Source organism: Oncorhynchus clarkii, chromosome 12 (assembly GCF_045791955.1).
Source record: "Oncorhynchus clarkii lewisi isolate Uvic-CL-2024 chromosome 12, UVic_Ocla_1.0, whole genome shotgun sequence".
NCBI classification, from domain to species: Eukaryota; Metazoa; Chordata; class Actinopteri; order Salmoniformes; family Salmonidae; genus Oncorhynchus; species Oncorhynchus clarkii.
Window position 1 is genome coordinate 19,071,448 of NC_092158.1, and position 21,878 is coordinate 19,093,325.

At 42.3% G+C, this 21,878-nt stretch overlaps 2 protein-coding genes across 8 annotated transcripts in view; both read left to right on the top strand.

Moving 5' to 3' along the window:
• The first annotated feature begins 249 nt into the window (after window positions 1–249).
• On the top strand, window positions 250–18,824 carry LOC139422840 (SH3 domain-binding protein 2-like). 5 transcript variants are annotated; one of them, XM_071174252.1, is made up of 13 exons: window positions 250–290; window positions 5,072–5,211; window positions 5,582–5,684; window positions 8,360–8,477; window positions 12,243–12,310; window positions 12,588–12,673; window positions 12,778–12,849; window positions 13,109–13,793; window positions 13,958–14,078; window positions 15,220–15,275; window positions 15,484–15,559; window positions 15,895–15,954; window positions 16,087–18,824. In XM_071174252.1, the coding sequence occupies exons 2-13, from the start codon at window positions 5,076–5,078 to the stop codon at window positions 16,222–16,224; spliced, it is 1,719 nt and encodes a 572-aa protein (XP_071030353.1). In that variant the 5' UTR covers window positions 250–290; window positions 5,072–5,075; the 3' UTR covers window positions 16,225–18,824. The 5 variants fall into 5 exon arrangements, with proteins under 5 accessions (XP_071030353.1, XP_071030349.1, XP_071030350.1 ...); XM_071174248.1 differs by lacking the exon at window positions 250–290 and adding an exon at window positions 908–1,216; XM_071174249.1 differs by lacking the exon at window positions 250–290 and adding an exon at window positions 968–1,216 and having other exon boundaries at window positions 13,961–14,078.
• Window positions 18,825–20,161: 1,337 nt separating this feature from the next.
• The window catches only part of LOC139422841 (very low-density lipoprotein receptor-like), a 31,460-nt gene continuing 29,743 nt past the window's right edge, over window positions 20,162–21,878 (top strand). For all 3 annotated transcript variants that reach the window (XM_071174253.1, XM_071174254.1, XM_071174255.1), the window contains exon 1: window positions 20,162–20,454. In XM_071174253.1, coding sequence (XP_071030354.1) covers window positions 20,388–20,454 — 67 coding nt within the window. In that variant the 5' untranslated portion in view covers window positions 20,162–20,387. The remainder of the gene's footprint in view (window positions 20,455–21,878) is intronic.

The following is a 21,878-nucleotide window of genomic DNA, read 5'->3' on the forward strand; positions in this document are numbered from 1 at the left end:
CAAATGTGGAGCACTTATCTACATTTTAAGAGAAGTTGATACTGTGTGTATTTCTCTTCAATGGCGCATGAAGCTTGGACTAAATTATATTTAGTAAATGATCTAAAGACATGGGCGTGACAAGTTGTTTCAAGTGTTCTGGCTTGTGTATATGCTTAGCCTTCAAGTTGTAAATGGGAGGGTACCAGTGTACTTGATGGTTCTAAATAAGTGCAGGAAGTGGCCTTGTGTTCACTGCAAATCATTGATGTTAAGAAGAGAGAGCAGTTTACTTCTGCAGGACTCAATGGGTAAGCACAATATCCAAATAAACATCATTTAGCTGCTGATGGTGTTAATAGTCTGTTTAATGGATAGATCTATGAACAGGGTTTTTCCTTGTGCTGTATATTTCAAATCTGTGAATTGTTATTGTTTAGTACTCATGGATCACTTATGAGAGGCCATGCTAATACCATACGCTAACCTCCTGTGCTACCAGCTATGTCCTTTAGCAAGCTTTGATATTTGGTCTACACATAGGATGTTGATCAAAGGACACTAGAAAGTAAGAAAGTAGTTTGTGGTATTAATGTGTAATAACCATTTTTTATGTATTACACATGGTTGATATACTGTATTACTCTCAGATGCACGTGATTTGGATGCACATTGTAGAATACAGAATACATGTAGAATGTAGAATACATGGTGTTCTGCCTATAGGTCATAGTGGCACTCTCGGGATATTTGTCCGTGACGGTGTGATTCTTTTCATTGTTCCATGGTACTGAGGGGTGGAAAGTCCCTCCAACAGTCAGCACACTGTCTGTGACCCTGTGGGCTGAGAGGCTGAATGTATGAGGGCGTCGTCCAATCAGCCGCTCCGCCTCAGAGAGCAGGAAGTAGCTTCTCAGTCACGTCAGCCAATGTGGATAGTGGGCCGCGAGACGAGGCCCTCCGGAAATGTGCCGCTGGGTCTCAGCATTCAGGCAGCACCTCAGACGGACAGCCCCACCAGGCTCTACCAGGAGTATCTATCTCTATTTATCAGTATAGTAGCACACTCTGTCTGTCTGTCCCTGTCTTCTGTACGTCCGTCTGTCTGCTCAACCTGTCGGAAATAACATGGTAGCGAGGACTGCCTTGCACCACCCATGGCTGTGTCAGTGAGAAAAAAGAAGTTTGCCATTGGGAGCAAGCCCAGCGTGAGAATGTGTTGGGAACGGGATTTCATGTAAGTGTGAGGCATAAGACTTTCCTACTTACTCAGTTTTTGTATATTTGGTGATGCAGTGAAAGAGAAAGACTTGAAGTCAGGTGCCGGTGAGATCATTCATGACAAGTAGCCCTACCAGTGTGGAAGAGGATGGCTATCATGGTTTCAACTATCAATCTTTCTCACCAATGACTGTATGATGGTCAACAAACACTGATATGTCATCAATTGAACTGATGGACAGCTTATTTTATTGGGAGTTATAAAGCAAAGGTGTTTGCAACTGTTTAAATACAGTCATATTGAAAATCCTGTTTACAGGAAACTAATTTGCGCTCAAGGGCACTCCCATTCGTGAACACACACTTTTACTTGATCACTGTGTTACTCTCTGATTGTGATGAACATATTCAGGAAACTAAAAGGGACGCATCCCCTAAACTAAAGCTCTTAGTCCTAAATCTAAACTAAAGCTCTTAGTCCTAAATCTAAACTAAAGCTCTTAGTCCTGAATCTAAACTAAAGCTCTTAGTCCTGAATTTCTAATGAGAGGAGCTGGTGCTTGCTTTGTCATGTTGGTGCTTTTCTACAGTATTTATTATTCTGGGCACGCACTGCCTCCCTCTTTCTTTCCTCATTATTCAACTGTGTGAAGTCCTGTCTACTTCCTGTAGAGAGGCCATGCTCATATTAGGTGACAGGAAGTGATGCGGGGGAAAGCCAAGCTCCCCCAAAAAGCAGAATGAGGTTGTTGCTGCTACAGGATGGCCTACCATGAGTGAATGCTGAAAGAAATGCACATACTATGTTTAGTCGGAAACTTTGTTGACCAGGGGAACAGAAACCCATTCACCTGGGATTTATTTTTATTTTTAAAGGCCCAGTGTTGTCAATGTGATTGTCCTTTGTTTTATATATATTTCCACACTATGAGGTTGGAATAATACTGTGAAAATGATGATAATGCCCTTTTAGTGTAAGACCTGTTTTGAAAAGACCGCCTGAAAGTTCAACCTGTTTTGGTGGGATGGAATTTCAGGCCTGCCTGGTGTCCTCACCAATAAGAAAGAGTTACACACCTCTCTGCCAATAACAGCAGTTTTCCCCTCCCCACTCAGAACATTCCCAGACGGTCCTAGGAATATAATTGTTTATATTTAGTTTATTTTTGACCAATTTATTTGAAAACAATCACAGTGAGGTACTTAATAATTACCCAGAAATGATTTGCTATTGAGATAAAAACAGCTTCATTGGATCCTTCAGAACAGAAACTCATCATGTTCCCTACATGGCCTTGCTTACTCCACTTCCTCTGTGGAGAAGGCCTACACCTTTAGACTGTCCAACGTTCTTCCGACTGTGGTGGAACCAGCTGCTATTAGTTTTTTCACTAACAACTGAGCAGACATCTGCAAAACAAGAGATATAATCATGAGGTTGAACTTGGCAATATTGTGATGGGAAATGTATGTCAAAGGTTATGATACAGATAATGATGCTGATCTTTCGCTCGCTGTCCCTGTTATGCTGAGTAGTCATTCAGAGAATGTGTTTTCCCAACACCTTTGTGGTTGTTTCCATTTTAATGTGTAGATCAGGAAGGAAGGAGTAGTGTAAAGTCTACCAAACACTTTCGTGTATTTTTGAAAAACAGTTTCATTTAGTTTTTCCTCTAGAAACATGGGTTGTGTTGAGTAGTTTGCCGGTAGATTGTTCCAGGCAGCAGTAGGAAGTAGGTTTGAATAATTACCTGGTATTTTATACTTGCCACTCCTGTTTACATCTGAGTTCCTGGCAAAAAAGAGTTCTCTAATCCTAATTAACATCTCTGTCTCACTAAGCAGTGAGGTTAGAGAGTTCAGAACCCATTCAAGATGACTGTGGATTTGGACCCTATAAAATTATACTTTGAGATTTTTCCCCAGAGTCAGATGAACTTGTGGATACCATTTTTATGTATCTGTGTCCAGTATGAAGGAAGTCAAAGGTAGTTTTGCGAGCTAATGCTTACTAGCGTTAGCGCATTGACTGGAAGTCTATGGGTATCTGCTAGCATGCTAAAGTATCCCTTTTATTAAGTTTGCTTTGTTGATTATTACTGACGACAAATACATCTGAATATTGTAATACGCCATGGCTCTGATAATGCATTTCTCTCACTTATTATATATAAGATGTGGTTAACTGCAATGAGTTAGCTGTAATGGAAATTATTCACACAGAGACCATTCTGTTCATGCAGTCCTCCATTGTTAATCAGAGAGTAAAGTTCCTAATTTAATCTCTCTTTCCCCTTTACAACCACAAGTATCCCAACACCAAAAATAGCCAGAACATGCAGTTAGGTTGGTGGAATGAATCTGTCCGTAGGTCCCACACCATGCATGCCTTTTGAACAGAGGTTATCGCTTCCCAGTGGAAACAACACAAACATCAAAAGGTGGCTGCAGGACAGATAAATGCTGCCGTTGTCCTTTCAAGTTCCCTTGAAGCAGAGGCCACAAACAGGTCAGAAATTACCAAGCCACCCAACTGAGTCCACCCAACTGAGTCCAACGTCAATCTGCTTGCCTCGTCACAGTTCAATGTAGATGCTTAAGATACGTTGCATAAACACATTTAAACATGAAAGCAGTTGCAGAAATAGTTCATACTTTTCTCTAATCCACGAATCAGACTAAACTACATTCCTGCATCCTTATTGAATCTCCCTGCCTGGCTGTTTCCTCCTGTAGAGAGTTAAATTACCCCTGACTGACTCTGGGGAGAGATGCAGATTACCCCTGACTGACTCTGGGGAGAGATGCAGATTCCCCATGCCTCATTTCCATCCTTATCTAACAGTCAGATCTTGCGCCCCTGCACCCGTCCGTCAACGGAAGCCCCTCTCCCCTCCTCTGGTGCTCCCTTGCTAGTATATTTGTCCTTGTGGGTCTGGAGGCTGCTGGTTTCCCTGTACTCCCTCCCAGAAGGCAGGCAGCCATCGTCAGGGCAAGGAAAGGCAAGGCAGGCACAGTGGGCGGCAAGGCAGGAAGCACACAACACAGGGTGCAATCAACAGCTCTGAAAGGGCATGAGGCAAATTCCAGGGGAAACGTCTAGTTTCCTGTCCGCTTGTCCGGTTCAGGGTTAAGATTTGAGACTGAGGGTTTTCCGTCTGTATTAGGGTTTTAGAGATTTAGAGGAGAGTGTAGTGTGTGTCTCTCTGAGTCTGCCTTAGCGCTCCTTCTCTGTGTCTCAGTCTGATTTAGAAGTTAACAGAGTCAGAGTGGTGTGGTTCTCTCATTGGGTTTTTCATGGATCTCCTCAGGGAGAGCTCAGCAGTTCAGACCCTCAGGAGACGAATGAGCAGGAGGTAAGTGGCTGATGGGGCACGTTTCCCAGGCATTATGACTATGGTTTAGATTGGGTGGCAGACCTATTGGCTGGGGTGCTTGTTTCTTTGTTTCTATATCTATGTAGGATTGATGTGGTGTCATGGTTGGTGGAACTTAATGAATACAAATTGCAGTGAAATGTTTGCTGTCTTGTGAGTTTGAAGTGGAGAGAAAGTTGCTGGGTCAGGATATGTAAGATGTTTTCTAGGACTGAGCCGTTATGATATGTTTATTTTATTATGTTGATATGGTCTGAATCCTCAAGTCTTCAAGTGCTTCTTGCTCATGATGTGTTGCTGTTTTTGTACAATCAGATTCAGAGTTCACTGTGGTCTTATTGAACAATGCAGCTGCTGAGAGAATAATTTAGCGTTGCATCTCAGAAATGTCAATTTAAATGAACATATACGAACCCATACGTTCAGCCCACTACCAGCTCTGTGATATGTACTGTGGTGTATGATGTGTTATTTCTCCCTCTTTGTACCCTCAGAAACATGACTTCAGCAGAGATCTCCTGGCCCATCCCCATGAGGGCCATAGGGGCCCAGAACCTGCTCACCATGCCAGGGGGTGTGTGCCACTCTGGGTATGTGCACAAGAAAGGAGGGAGCCAGTTCAGCCTTATGAAGTGTGAGTAGCCCTACAGTACATAACATTACATACATGCATACAAACATTACATACATGCATACAAACATTACATACATGCATACAAACATTACATACATGCATACATACATGCATACATACATACATACATACATACATACATACATACATACATACATTACATGGCTCATTAATGTTTACTGTACCAAGGGATTCTGACAAAGGTCTGAGATGAGTTGCATTGCATACTTTCATGTCAGCACAACGTTTATTTCACCAGTCCTGGAGCAGGGTTGGAGATTCATCAAATTAGGAAGAAAATATTTGCTTTTACGCCTGGCTTATTTGTGAGACCTTTCTTTGTGTTTTCTTTCCTTCTGCAATCTTACAGGGCCTCTTCGCTACTTAATCATCCACAAGGGATGTGTGTATTACTTCAAGAGCAGCACCAGTCCTGCACCGCAAGGAGCTTTCTCTCTCAATGGCTACAACAGGTCAGTGTTCACTATTGTGTCCTTCTTTATGCACAGAAGTACATGAATTTGAATAGGCTCGGCAAAACATCTTGGCATTTTCACATCGGCCTACATATGATTATTAATGTTTAAATACAGCTGGTATTGTCAGTTGCAATTAGTTTGTTATGATGAGAAATCCTGATGAGATGAGAAAGTCTGCTGACAATGAAAGCATTTCTCAATGTGCTGTTCTTTCCCACCTGGACAAAAGGAACACCTACGTGAGAATGCTGTTCATTGACTATAGCTCAGCATTCAATATCATAGTGCCCTCCAAGCTCATAACTAAGCGAAGGACCCTGGGACTGAACACCTCCCTCTGCCACTGGATCCTGGACTTCATGACAGGCCGACACCCCAGGTGGTGAGGGTAAGCAACAACACATCCGCAACGCTGACCCTCAACACGGGGGCCCCCCATGGGTGCGTGCTTAGTCCTCTCCTGTACTCCCTGTTTACCCTTTGACTGCGTGGCTACGCACGACTCCAAAACCATCATTAAGTTTGCAGAGGACACAACGGTGGTAGCCATGATCACCGACGACGATGAGACAGCCAGTAGGGAGGAGGTCAGAGACTTGGCAGTGGTGCCAGGACAACAACCTCCCCCTCAACGTCAGCAAGACAAAGGAGCTGATCGTGAACTAGGGTCCGAGCATGTCCCCATTCACATCGATTGGGCTGTAGTGGAGCGGGCCGAGAGCTTCAAGTTCTTCGGTGTCCACATCACTAAGGTCCTGTCATGGTCCAAACACACCAACACAGTCGTGAAGAGGGCACGACAACATCTCTTCCCCCTCAAGAGGCTGAAAAGATTTGGAATGGGTCCTCAGATCCTACAAAAGTTCTACAGCTGCACCATTGAGAGCATCTTGACTGGCTGCATCACTGCTTGGTATGGCAACTGCTTGGCATCAGACCTCAAGGCGCTACATCACTGGGCTCCCTGCCATCCAGGACCTCTATACAAGGCGGTGTCAGAGGAAGGCCCTAAGAATTTTAAAAGACTCCAGCCACCCAGGTCATAGACTGGAGCACCACGTCTGGGACCAAAAGGTTCCTGAACAGCTTCTACCCCGCAGCCATAAGACTGCTGAACAGTTAATCACATGGTTACCCTGAGTATTTGCATTGACCCCCTTTTTATTGGCACTGACTCTGTTGCACCAGCTCTATGCACACTTACTGGACTCTACCCACATACTCACTGGACTCTACACACACACTCACTGGACTCTACCCACACACTCACTGGACTCTACCCACACACTCACTGGACTCTACCCACACACTCACTGGACTCTACCCACATACTCACTGGACTCTACCCACACACTCACTGGACTCTACCCACACACTCACTGGACTCTACCCACACACTCACTGGACTCTACCCACACACTCACTGGACTCTACCCACACACTCACTGGACTCTACCCACACACTCACTGGACTCTACCCACACACTCACTGGACTCTACCCACACACTCACTGGACTCTACCCACACACTCACTGGACTCTACCCACACACTCACTGGACTCTACCCACACACTCACTGGACTCTTGATGTGCCACTTCCTGCTGAATGAGATCATCTCTATAAAGGTTTTAGAGGTTTTGCTTACGATTACCAAACACTCGTCATGTCAATTCATACATCAAGTCACAAGCCAATAATGGAGACGGCAATGTTCAACCATCTCTTTTCCATATTTGTTTAACATTTGGAAAGTTAAAGTGGCTATTGAAGTAGGCTCTATCATACCCTGTGGTGTTTTCATTGAGTTCCTCCCTCTAACGAGTCCTTCCCTATAGAGGTATGCTGCAATTCCATGGTGGTAACTGTGTAATTACATGTCTGGAGTCTCCTCTCCCTGCTGAGGCTGAGTATAAATAGAGCTTTAATACAGCTGTGCAGCTCTAGCACACTGAAACATGGCCAGGCCTTTTCAGCTCACACAGCATACTGTATGTGACATAGGAGGCATGATATGTTATTACAGCAATTATGTGATGAAAACGGTAATACATTAATAAACCAATGACACAGTTGCCAGAAGTGAGGTCAGAGTGAGGTGGTCAGAGTGAGGGGGCTTGTACTTTATGTATATACCCTGAGTGTACAAAACATTAAGAACACCTTTCTAATGTTGAGTTGCAGCCCCCCCACTCCGATGCGTCCCACAGTTGTCAAGTTTGCTGGATGCCCTTTGGGTGGTGAACCATTATTTATACACACGGGAAACTATTTAACATGAAAAATGGAGCAGCGTTGCAGTTCTTTGCACAAACAGGCTGGCACCTACCACCATACCTCATTCAAAGGCACTTAAATATTTTGTCTTGCCCATTCACTCACTGAACGGCACACTTACACGATCCATGTCTCAGTTGTCTCACGGCTTAAGAAACCATCTTAAACCTGTCTCTTCCCCTTCATCTACACTGATTGAAGTGGATTTAACAAATTACATCAATAAGGGATCATAGCTTTCACCTGGATTCACCTGGTCAGTCTGTCATGGAAAGAGCAGGTGTTCTTAATGTTTTGTGCACTCAGTGTATACTGTATTTGTTTCATAAATGTAACCTACTTATGTAGTGTTCTTTAATGTGTGGTTTCAGTTTCTATTCCTCTCGTTGGCAGGGTGATGAGGGCAGCAGAAGAGACCACCTCCAGTAACGTGTTTCCCTTCAAAATTGTCCACTTCAGTAAGAAGCACCGTACCTGGTACTTCTCAGCAGCCAGTGAGGATGAGAGAAGGGTGAGGGGCACTACATACAGATTAAGAACCTCTCACATTCCTAGTAACAGTACATATATAATTAATGATTTACATATATATATATATATATGTGTGTGTGTGTACCAGTCAAAAGTTTGAACACACCTACTCATTCAAGGGTTTTCTTTATTTGTATTATTTTCTACATTGTAGAATAATAGTGAAGACATCAAAACTATGAAATAACACATGGAATCATATAGTAACCAAAAAAGTGTTAAACAAATCAAAATATATTTGACATTTGAGATTCTTCAAAATAGACACCCTTTGCCTTGATGACAGCTTTCACATTCTTGGCATTCTCTCAACCAGCTTCACGAGGTAGTCACCTGGAATGCATTTAAATTAATAGGTGTGCCTCATTAAAAGTTCATTTGTGGAATTTCTTTCCTTCTTAATGCTTTGGAGCCAATCAGTTGTGTTGTGACAAGGTAGGGGTGGTATACAGAAGACAGCCCCATTTGGTAAAAGACCAAGTACATATTATGTCAAAAACAGCTCAAATAAGCAACGAGAAACAACATCATTACTTTAAGACATGAAGGTCAGTCAATCGGGAGAATGTCAAGAACTTTGAAAGTTTCTTCAAGTGCAGTCGCGAAAACCATCAAGCGCTATGATGAAACCGTCTCTCACGAGGACCGCCACAGGAATGGAAGACCCAGAGTTACCTCTGCTGTAGAGAATAAGTTCATTAGAGTTAACTGCACCTCAGATTGCAGCCCAAATAAATACTTCACAGAGTTCAAGTAACAGGCACATCGCAACATCAAATGTTCAGAGGAGACTGTGAGAATCAGGCCTTCATGGTGGAATTGCTGCAAATTTTGGTTACAACTGCCATGTACTTTGAAGAATCTAAAATATATTTTGATTTGTTTAACGCTTTTTTGCTTTCTACATGATTCCATATGTGTTATTTCATAGTTTTGAGGTCTTCACTATTATTCTACAATCTAGAGAAGAGTAAAAATTAGACTTAAAAGCCTTGAATAAGTAGATGTGTTCAAACTTTTGACTGGTACTGTGTGTGTGTGTGTGTGTGTGTGTGTGTGGTGTGTGTATGTATATATATATATACAGTGGGGAGAACAAGTATTTGATACACTGCTGATTTTGCAGGTTTTCCTACTTACAAAGCATGTAGAGGTCTGTAATTTTAATTATAGGTACACTTCAACTGTGAGAGACGGAATCTAAAACAAAAATCCAGAAAATCACATTTTATGATTTTTAAGTAATTAATTTGCATTTTATTGCATGACATAACTATTTGATCACCTATCAACCAGCAAGAATCTCACAGACCTGTTAGTTTTTCTTTAAGAAGCCCTCCAGTTCTTACCTGTATCAACTGCACCTGTTTGAACTCGTTACTTGTATAAAAGACACCTGTCCACATACTCAATCAAACAGACTCCAACCTCTCCACAATGGCCAAGACCAGAGAGCTGTGTAAGGACATCAGGGATAAAATTGTAGACCTGCACAAGGCTGGGATGGGCTACAGGACAATAGGCAAGCAGCTTGGTGAGAATTCAACAATTGTTGGCGCAATTATTAGAAAATGGAAGAAGTTCAAGATGACGGTCAATCATCCTCGGTCTGGGGCTCCATGCAAGATCTCACCTCGTGGGGCATCAATGATCATGAGGAAGGTGAGGGATCAGCCCAGAACTACACGGCAGGACCTGGTCAATGACCTGAAGAGAGCTGGGACCACAGTCTCAAAGAAAACCATTAGTAACACACTACGCCGTCATGGATTAAAATCCTGCAGCGCACGCAAGGTCCCCCTGCTCAAGCCAGCGCATGTCCAGGCCCGTCTGAAGTTTGCCAATGACCATCTGCATGATCCAGAGGAGGAATGGGAGAAGGTCATGTGGTCTGATGAGACAAAAATAGAGCTTTTTGGTCTAAATTCCACTCGCCGTGTTTGGAGGAAGAAGAAGGATGAGTACAACCCCAAGAACACCATCCCAACCGTGAAGCATGGAGGTGGAAACATCATTCTTTGGGGATGCTTTTCTGCAAAGGGGACAGGACGACTGCACCGTATTGAGGGGAGGATGGATGGGGCCATGTATCGCGAGATCTTGGCCAACAACCTCCTTCCCTCAGTAAGAGCATTGAAGATGGGTCGTGGCTGGGTCTTCCAGCATGACAACAACCCGAAACACACAGCCAGGGCAACTAAGGAGTGGCTCCGTAAGAAGCATCTCAAGGTCCTGGAGTGGCCTAGCCAGTCTCCAGACCTGAACCCAATAGAACATCTTTGGAGGGAGCTGAAAGCCCGTATTGCCCAGCGACAGCCCCGAAACCTGAAGGATCTGGAGAAGGTCTGTATGGAGGAGTGGGCCAAAATCCCTGCTGCAGTGTGTGCAAACCTGGTCAAGAACTACAGGAAACGTATGATCTCTGTAATTGCAAACAAAGGTTTCTGTACCAAATATTAAGGTCTGCTTTTCTGATGTATCAAATAGTTATGTCATGCAATAAAATGAAAATTAATTACTAAAAAATAGAATGTGATTTTCTGGATTTTTGATTTTTAGATTCCGTCTCTCACAGTTGAAGTGTACCTATGATAAAAATGACAGACCTCTACATGCTTTGTAAGTAGGAAAACCTGCAAAATCGGCAGTGTATCAAATACTTGTTCTCCCCACTGTATATACACACTACATGACCAAAAGTATGTGGACAGCTGCTAGTCGAACATCTCATTCCAAATAATGGGCATTAATATGGAGTTGGTCCCCCCTTCAATGTGGTTGAGGTAAGTTATTTATTTATCAGGCAAGTCAAGTTATTCATCACTGATCTCAACAAACCATTTCTGTATGGACCTCGAATTGTGCACGTGGCCATTGTCATGCTGAAACAGGAAAGGGCCTTCCCCAAACTGTTGCCACAAAGTTGGAATCACAGAATTGTTTTGAATGTCATTGTACCCTGTAGCGTAATGATTTCCCTTCACTAGAACTAAGGGGCCTAGCCTGAACCATAAACAGCCCCAGACCATTATTCCTCCTCCACCAAACTTTATAGTTGGCACTATGCATTGGGGTATGTAGCGTTCTCCTGGCATCCGCCAAACACAGATTTGTCCGTCGGCTTGCCAGATGGTGAAGCGTGAGTCATCACTATATATATTCCATGGCTGCTTGGCCATGGAAACCCATTTCATGAAGCTCCCAAAGAACAGTTGTGCTGACGCTGCTTCCAGAGGCAGTTTGGAACCCAGTAGTGAGTGTTACAACCGAGGACAGGTTGAGCTTGTGTGAGCTTGTGGCCTACCACTTTGCGGCTGAGCCGTTGTTGCTCCTAGATGTTTCCACTTCACAATAACAGCACTTACAGTTGTCCGGGGGGCAGCTCTAGCAGTTCAGAAATTAGATGAACTGAGGTGGCATCTAATGATGGTGCCACATTGAAAGTCACTGAGCTCTTCAGCGAGGCTATTCTAATGCCAATGTTTGTCTATGGAGATTGCATGGCTGTGTGCTCGATTTTATACACCTTTCAGCAACTGATCTGGCTGAAATAGCCGAATCCACTAATTTGAAGGGGTGTCCACATACTTTTGATTATATAGTGTATATACACACATAGTGAAATGTATGCACTCACTACTTACTGTAAGTTGCTCTGGATAAGCGCATCTGTGAAATGAATAAAATGTCAAATGTAAATGTATTAATCACAATGTAATACTGATTTATTTTTGTCTACTGAAAGAAATGGATGCGAAATCTGCGGAAAGAAATTGATCACTACAATGACAGAAGGGATTCACATGTTTCAAGGTAAGTCAACACAACCCTTCCTTCACACAATCATATCATCTGTGGTTACTTCCTTTTTCTGATAAATAGTAGACAGTTTGGCTGCATGCTCTGATTGACTTTCTGAGCCTGTAGGTTTTATCTTCTAGATTAATATACAGTGTAAGCTCTTGCTGTGTTATAACAAGTATGCATGGGAGTCAATGAATACATGATTAGTGAATTTATTAAATACAAGGTGATTAATTTAGTCCTCTCTTTGTCCTTAGTAGACAATAACAATACTCTGTTGCCATAGTGACTCCGAATCTGATGCAGACAGCTTCTATGGATCGATCGAGCGCCCCATGGACATAACCCATACCATAGATGACCCAGAAGGCAGTAAGACATACTACTCACTTCTGAAGCAATATGGCTCAGTTTCACAACACTTGTTTCTTACAATTAACTCTGTGCACTAACAATTATGTCATTTTCATGTCTAGATTACATGTTAGAGGATGAAGACGACGATGAGGATGACTATGAAAAACCAGATAGCCCACCAACACCTACAGGTAGGCCTACAGAATAGTAAATGTCTTTGAGTTTGATGCTGTCTTTGATGTGGCTGGTGCTATAACTGTGATAAACTGCCCTTGATGGGATTGGCATGTCATCACAATTCAAACTAATGGCCCCATCTTTTATGGCTAAATGATAACTATGCTGAAATAATTTAGAATCATATATTTTTGTCAGTGATTTACTGTATTACAAATGCCCGTTTTCCTGTTTTTTTCCGTCTCTGACTATCGTATTATGCTGCTATTGAAGGAAGGCCAACCGTTCCACCACCATCCTACCCACCTCCTCCAGTCCCATGCCAGTTCATACATGAGTCCATGTCAGGATTCTGCAAAGGTCTCCCCCCTCCTGTGCTTGGCCCCATCAGGAGCCCCACCAGCCCCCTTCCAAAGAAACCGCCAGCGCCCTTACCTCCACCCAAGCTCGGTGAGGTCAGCCACAACCACCATGGACACAAGAACATCCCAAATAAGGGTCCCCCTCAACCTCCTCCCATCCACCTCAAGCCTAGCCCAGAGAGGAGTGCATGGAGTCCTAAGAGCCCGATCCCCCCTCCCCCTCCCATGGCCAACCTAAAGAAGCAGGCAATGATGGGGCAGATGTCAATCTCCACCATAGCTGGGGGGAAGCATAAAGACAGGATGCCCCCTGTTCCAGTGACCATGCAGTCTCCCGCCACCCTGATCATCAGCAGCGACCTGGAAAGGAAAATGGTGCTGCACTCCAGCCCTAGTCCACCGGGTTTTCGTGGCAACAAACCCAGCCACATTCCGGGCATGCCAAACTACTGCCTCAGCTCCAGACCAGCTCCAGATCTCCCACCACAGGCCTTGCCAGCACTGAACCACACCAAGCCTGGACTGTACAAACCACCCCTGGTACCCAAACTTCCATGTCCTGCGGCCAAGCCTAAACCACCTGGAGGGTCAGCACAGTAAGTGTCTCCTTTCAGTTTCCTACAGATACAGGTAATCCCTGTTTCCTTTCATAGAGGAAAACTTTACTTTTTGCTCTGTTGAACTATAATTTGATTTCAAGATTGTTATATTTTACAACACACAAATGCAGCACAGTTTAAAACCCCCTCTTTCTTCTCAGAAGATCTTCTCCAGATGGACAAAGCTTCCGGACCCCAGTGGACGAGGTGCCTGTCTCTTTAAGAAAGAGCAGGGATCCATCCAAGGACACTGACTATGACTCTGATGAAGACTATGAGAATGTAAGCACCCTCTATATTCTCATTTACATTTTTGCATACAAGTAATTTAGTAGACACTTTTAACCAGAACGACTAGGGTTAAGTACATTGCTCAAGGGCACAGACACATTTTTCACCCAGTCGATTCGAACCAGCGACCTTTCAATTACTGGCCCAACGCTCTTAACTATGCCACTTTTGTTTACATACCCTACATTACTCATCTCATGTGTATATACTGTACTCGATACCATCTACTGCATCTTGCCTATGCCGTTCTGTACCATCACTCATTCATAAATCTTTATGTACATATTCTTTATCCCTTTACACTTGTGTGTATAAGGTAGTAGTTTTGGAATTGTTAGGTTAGATTACTCATTGGTTATTACTGCATTGTCGGAACTAGAAGCACAAGCATTTCGCTACACTCGCATTAACATCTGCTAACCATGTGTATGTGACAAATAAATTTGATTTGATTTAACCGCTAGACTACCTGCCACCAGGTTCTCCATCGACTACAACTCTAGTTTACACAGGCTATGAGAAAAACACCTGCGTTATGTGGTGTGGTTATGTGTTTATTGTTTTGTTGTCAAATTTACTCAGTTTACTCAATTCCATAGTCTCATTAAACAATCATGTTCAATTTACTATAGATTAGTCTCATTGATCAGAATACTATAGATTAGTCTCATTGATCAGTGTACTACAGATTAGTCTCATTGATCAGTGTACTACAGATTAGTCTCATTGATCAGTATACTATAGATTAGTCTCATTGATCCGTGTACTATAGATTAGCTCATTGATCAGTGTACTACAGATTAGTCTCATTGATCAGAATACTATAGATTAGTCTCATTGATCCGTTTACTATAGATTAGCTCATTGATCAGTGTACTACAGATTAGTCTCATTGATCAGTGTACTATAGATTAGTCTCATTGATCCGTTTACTATAGATTAGCTCATTGATCAGTGTACTACAGATTAGTCTCATTGATCAGTGTACTATAGATTAGTCTCATTGATCAGTTTACAATAGATTAGTCTCATTGATCAGTGTACTATAGAATCGTTTTGCCCTGCTGACGCAATTGTATCCTTCTAATGTGTCTGTTGTTGTTTTCTTTTCACACATTGTTCCTGACCTCAGATGCAATTACCAGATTCTGTGTTCCTGGACACAACAGAAACAAGCAGTGTTGAAAAGTAAGACACACTTAGTTATTTCTGTACTGAATTTTTGTTGAACACCCTGTTCATTTTTGTGTAATGGTCTTAAGCGCCCACTAGTGTTTCATCACAGTGTGCTCGTCCACTTCCTGAAAATCAGGTCTCTGTTTTCTCATGAGAGAAGAGCAGAACACATGTCTGATTGCAGTCAGACTGATGTATTATTAATGTGCTTTAATTGCAGGTTATTTAAGGAAAGCTCCAGAACACCGCAGGACGGTCTCTACTGCTTCAGGAACTCAGGAACAAAAACATCAAAGGTACACCATGCATTTCCATTTTAGTCATTTAGCAGTAGCTCTTATCCCGAGTGACTTACTGTTAGTGCATTCATCTTAAGGTAGCTAGGTGGGACAGCTACATATCACAGGCATAGTGAATACACTTTCCTCAATAATGTAGCTATCAGGAAAGTCCGGGGTGTTGTGGTGAGGAGGGGATTGTTTAGATACTCTTTGAAGTGGTAGGGTTTCAGGTGCTTTTCGCACCAACACATGCTGTGATGCATAAACAATGCATTCACCACACATCACACAGTGATAATTGAAAGAAAACTGGTTTAGTGAATAATGTACATTTGTTCTCATTGAATCAGGTGCTGGTGGTGTGGGATGTGAGTGTGTGCAAGGCCAGAAACTACAGGCTCTTTGAGGAGGTCAGAACCACTGTCTTTACCTTCTCTGTCTACCAGGTCTATTGTCTGACAAAATCAATATTACAACGGAGGATTCCAGTACTATCTCTGTCTTGTTTGATGTTCATTTCATTGTGTTTGTTTATGGTTTAGGACTCCCGGCTGTTCCTGGAGTTAGAGATGACATTTCCCTCCCTGTCAGCCCTAGTGGAGCACTACCATAGCCACCCACTACCCAATCACGGCTCTCTGTGTCTGCAGAAGCCATATGGTTACATCGTGCCAAGGTGACCTTGCCACGACCCCGTCCTGAGGTCACGGCCTCATCTGCTCATATGAAATCTCTCCTCTTTGGCGTCTACCATGGTTCTGCCACTGTAATGAACTACAGTAGAAACTTACTACGGCTGAAACGCAACCACAGTGCCCACTGTAAAGCAAGGCAGATTGTTGCATCTCTGTAACCGAGCCTGAGTAAATGTTGGAGCGGTTCTGGTGAATATCCTTGCATGGGCAGAGGCGCAACGAGTGCAGATGGTTGCAGTTGTTGAAGAAAATATGGCATCTGTGACAATGAGGGCAATGAGCTGTATAGGTCTTCCTGTATGCTCAACTGGAGTGCCACAGGTTTACAGAACACAGTTGTACTATGTGAGGACTACTGCAGGAATAGTGCTATAAAGGTCTGTCATTACACTTGATAGCAGCAGGCAGGTGAACTGCTGTTGTGTGAATTATACATGTTGGAGCAAGCAATTGTTAAGATTTGTGGGTTGAATGCACATGAATGTCAGAATATTAAGCACTGCTTATGTATCATGCATTGAGGACCAACTTATTCTACAAATCAAGTTGATGAAACGTATCATATTATCTTCAGAAAAAATGTATTATTCAGACCACAACACAAACGCTCTACCTCCCTATTTACTCTTTTACCTCTGTCTGTCTCTTTCTCTCTACCTGTCTCTGTCCCTTAATCTTTCTCTCTTTACTTCACCATCTCTCTCTCCCTCTCCCTCCCTCCCTCCCTCCCTCCCTGCCTCCCTCCCTCCCTGCCTCCCTCCCTCCCTCCCTCCAATGCTTACATAATGATAACTGTGACATATGGTGCACAAAATCAGTGCTATCTATGATCATGTAATCACACTTTAAATGAAACTGCCCACACGTGTAGTATTGCACTGTATAGAATTGTATGTATTGTAAAAATTATTTTGTAAAGTTGTAAATATATTATTTCTGATTATAAGAAAAATATTTTAGAATGGATAACAGCAGAAGGCAGATACATATTCCATTGGGTGGCGCTGTTTGGTGACGCACCATTTCACCATGCCCATGCAATAGTCTTGAGTGTGACTGCATTTATGTTGAAGATGCACTATGTTATTTATCTTTACCAGAAACAAAAATATTGTATTTGAAGCTGGTGTACAAAACCTAAAGTACAAGATGCAAAAACGGAACTTAAGAACGGGAAGCATAGAAATAGTGCACATAGAACAGCTTTACCGCTTCTTAGGCTTGCTTTCAATGAGAATGAAAGATCTGACTCTCATGTCTATGTGAATTTGGTCAGTCACCCAAAAAGTTACATATTGTAGCTTTAAGTCACAAAAAATAATGAACTGAAATGACATCCACATAATTACAATCAGACTTTTTTCAGTAGAGAGTATTTTAGGGGAAATCATGGCTACTATATATTTCTATGTTGTAATCTTGCCTCATCTGTGTGTTATTCTCCAGCCATGAGGACAAGTGCAACAGAATCACACACTGGACACTCACTGATAGTGATGGGCAGATATTAGCTCAGATAAAATCGAATCCACCATTTTTCACCCTCATTTTCATTAACTCCAGCACAATACCAGTGTCTACACATGTGAAAACGGTGCATTTCTACGTTTTGTAGAAAAAAATATATAAAGTAAAAAATTCTCACTCTGGCTAGAGACTCATTGTTTTTCTAACTTTTAAACCTACCCTGTGATGTCATAGACAACCGTCTAAAAAAATATATAACAATAATACATTTATTTTGTATAGCGCTTTTCATTAGTGTTACCACAAAGCTCTACATAGGCGAAAATAATTATAATAAAATAAATACAATATAAATATCATACATTTAGAATCAAGGCAGGAAATGGCAATTATAAATCCTAAAAAGATGAAGAAAGAGGCACTATAAGAAAGATGTGTTTTAAGGCCCATTTTATAAGTTCAAATTTGAGTACCTTATCATTTTAACCACAGGTCATAGAAACACACTGTTTTAATATATATAGACACTGGTTTGGTGCAGAGATAATGAATATGAGGTTGAAAAGTGGCTGAATTGCCCTTTAAGGAATGCTACAGCAGCAACACAAGCATCAGAGGAGCTGGTTCATTAAACATGCATACTAAATAAATCATAATGATATCGTGATTAATATTCAATGTTTTCACATCTTACTCAGTGAGGAGAATTGAGATAATATGACGTCTCTTTCAGACCTTGACAAGGAAGCCAGAACAAATAGTGCTCTAAATCACTTCTTATGTCTGTCTCTCCTTCTCTCTCCCTCCCCTCTCCTCCTCTACTTTGCCACAGCCATATCACCACCAGCATCACCACGTTAGCAGCACAGGATATTAGTGCACTGTTCTTTAACTAGTTCATTAAATGGGAGACAGCAAAGACGAAAACCAATGCAAATGAGAATTTCTGAAGGCAGGATTACTAAGATCCATCATTGTGAATTAATTAACACAGTCTAGAGACAAAACTGCCAGAATTATAGTATCTAATATGTCAAAATCCATTAAATTTAACATTTTTAAAGCTATTTGACAGTGGTAAATTACTCAATAAAATTATATTCGATGTTGAAACTACAGATCTTTTGGTTATGTCTCATAATTCTCTGGTAAAAAAAATATATCACTGTTAGGGTTAGGTGATCATTAACTTGATTAAGAATTGTGCACACAACCATTTCAGTTTATTCAATCTTAGTTAGTACATCCTTTTCCAATCCATACTATTATAGTACTAAACCTGAGTTTACTTGTTTGCTACATTGTAAATATATGTGTTGACATGTAAACATCAAAGTCTGCAAACAACACTAAATCCTGGGTTTACGTTTGCAAACTGCTCTAAATTATGGATTCGTCATTATAGAGAGAGACCCCATGACGATGCACAGTTGTACAGTTAAGTTTTGGGGTGCCTGCAGAATCTAGGACTGAAAGGCTGCATTTACACAGGCAAACCAATTCTGATCTTATCCCCTCTAATTGGTCTTTAGACCAAAGCACATGAGATCTTTTCACAACAGATATTTTTCAGAGCTGACCTGATTGGTCAACAGACAAAATGTGTGAAAAAAATACCAGAATTGGGCTGCCTGTCTAAACGCAGCCAAAGTGCCTCCAGCAGTCTTACCAGTACATCACTAAAGAGCAGGCAAGGTGAAGGAAGATTACTCAGTAGCACACATTTGAGATTTTAGCAGACTATCTTATGCAGAGGGACTTACAGTAACAATTGAGGTTAAGTGCCTTGCTCAAGGGCACATTTTTCACCTAGACGGCTTGGGGATCCAAACCAGCAACCTTTCAGTTACTGACCCTTAACTGCTAGGCTACTTGCCGCCCACTACTCATGTTAATAAGCAGATGGATAAGAAGCCTAAACTTGTAGCCTAAACACAAGCAGTATAATAGAAGTTGGTCCACATTGACCCCTGTAATGGCTTTCTTTGCACCCTTTCCCTACAGTATGTTCAATTGATCTGTTAATTAACTAATTATGTAAATATTGACATGTCGTCAACATTGTCATTGGAAACACTAGTGACCTGAAATTTCTGCAATTACGTTCTATAATTTGTTAGATTTTATATCCACAGTCCCATGAAGTCTGGCCGGTGAAATGTCCCACTCACATTATATTGACAGAGTAATCAAACAATTAACCAAATAGTATAATACACGTAGTATAATATATATGCTAATCAATCACTCAGCCAATCATCACCAGTTTGACACTTGACAATCACATGAACATACGTTTTCATATTTGTTACAGTTATGAAATGTTATATGAAACAAAACACTTCCCATCAGAATAGCATTACACATACATAGCCTAACGTTACTGGTGGACAAGGAAAGGGTTTGTATGAAATTACATATTGAAAGCGGAAAAGCTGAGAAGCGCACACACAACTCTGCTGGCGCGGTTATTTGGTGCACGTTCACAGTAAATTAGGACATGGTTTGCAGCTCGATGGCCAGTTTGAGAGGAGGGAGAGCGTGAATTGTGTTGCCTAAATGAGATTAAAAAAGCGGGTGGCTTCTGTTTGTTCCAAAAAGGCGTCGTATCGGCACTGACAGCAGTGTGAATATCGGCGCAGAACGACGAGGCCAACTCTCACGCTCAGCTACACCGCGAAATGTTGACGTCTATTCTGGAGATTCTTATCCTACGGATATGTCTTCAACAGTGCGGTTTTGTACACGGTAAGTAGCCTAATTTGAGGGCAAAGGTTTATTATCGTGGCATATCTCAACGTGACGGTACAACAATGCGTTATGACCATTGCACCTGCAATGTTATGACCATTGCACCTGCAATGTTATGACCATTGCACCTGCAATGTTGTCTTTACACAGGAATGAACGCGGTAATGCCTTGCTTTCGTTCAATGAAAATGGTCCAAGACGGACACTCGGGCAGCCTGTTTTGCATAGTGCGCTCACCGTATTTATTATTTCAGCAGTTGCCTATAAACGCCTACGTCTGAGTGAAAGAAACGCTATAATAATTGCCTTTAGCCTTTAGAGGAGTCGGTCATAAATGCAGCCAGGCAAAAGGCCCTCGCCTGTGTTTTGTGTAGCCTACGCCATCGTTTATATGAAAAAGATTGCATACTATTTTTAACTGGTCAGTTTGGGTCATTGGTTTGGTTACAATGAACCTGAAATTGATATGCCTGTGTAGGGCAAGTGTTTATTTGTAAACTTCTCCTCTCCGACATTCGCTCTCAGTACAGGATTGTCCCCCAGTGATTTTATTTATACCTGAAGATGGGGGGGGGGACAAGCTTTCAGTGGATTGATATGGTGTCTACAACGCTGGGGCGGCGTAGCAAAACTGCATTCTCTGCTGGGGTGGTTACGTCCGTGATTTATTTGGGGGGGGTCAAAGATTCGGACATGTTGCAGTATAAGGGAGATCCCACGACGTGAGAAATGTGCATGAGGGCATAGTCTGAGGGATTGTGCAGTTGGGATATAAAGTACTGTGGGGGCGCACAAGCAGCTGGGGATACGAAGTACCCTGCGAGAGAGAGACGGGTTGAGTTTCCTATGCTGAGGCAGTGAAGAGAGCAGATCTCCCAAGGGTGAGTGAGTCCCCCCCCCCCCATTGAATAGGCCTGACGAGAGCATCCAGAGTGGATGAGTTGAATTAAGGTGGATTTTTTGCAATTATGGCCACGGTGATCAACTTCACTGATGGAGCGGAAATCACAGAAGAGGTTGTGGTAGTTGCAGCAGCAGAAAAATATTTGGATGTAAGATTTTAGTACAGAAGATATACAGGAAGTTTAAGGGGTTCGTTCTGTCCTCTCAGGCCGGTGGCCTGGTGTAGGGTCGGTCGTTTATGGCCAAAGTGGGATGGGGTGGTGTTTTGGGGGGGATAGTCTATAGGTGCAGGTTTAGATGGTGGTGCAATTTAAGATTTTCCCATTACCCTTTATTTTTGTGGCAATGTGCTATCCGCACTCCGTCCTGCAAACAATCTAGTCTGCCGGCGTTCAAAAGACGAAGGCCATGCAGGCCATGCAGACCGAAATGCGTCAGAGTTGTCCGTTTTTAATATTTCCATTGAACATGCCATACAAATAAAGACATTTTAATTAATTATATTAAGTTCCTTGGTC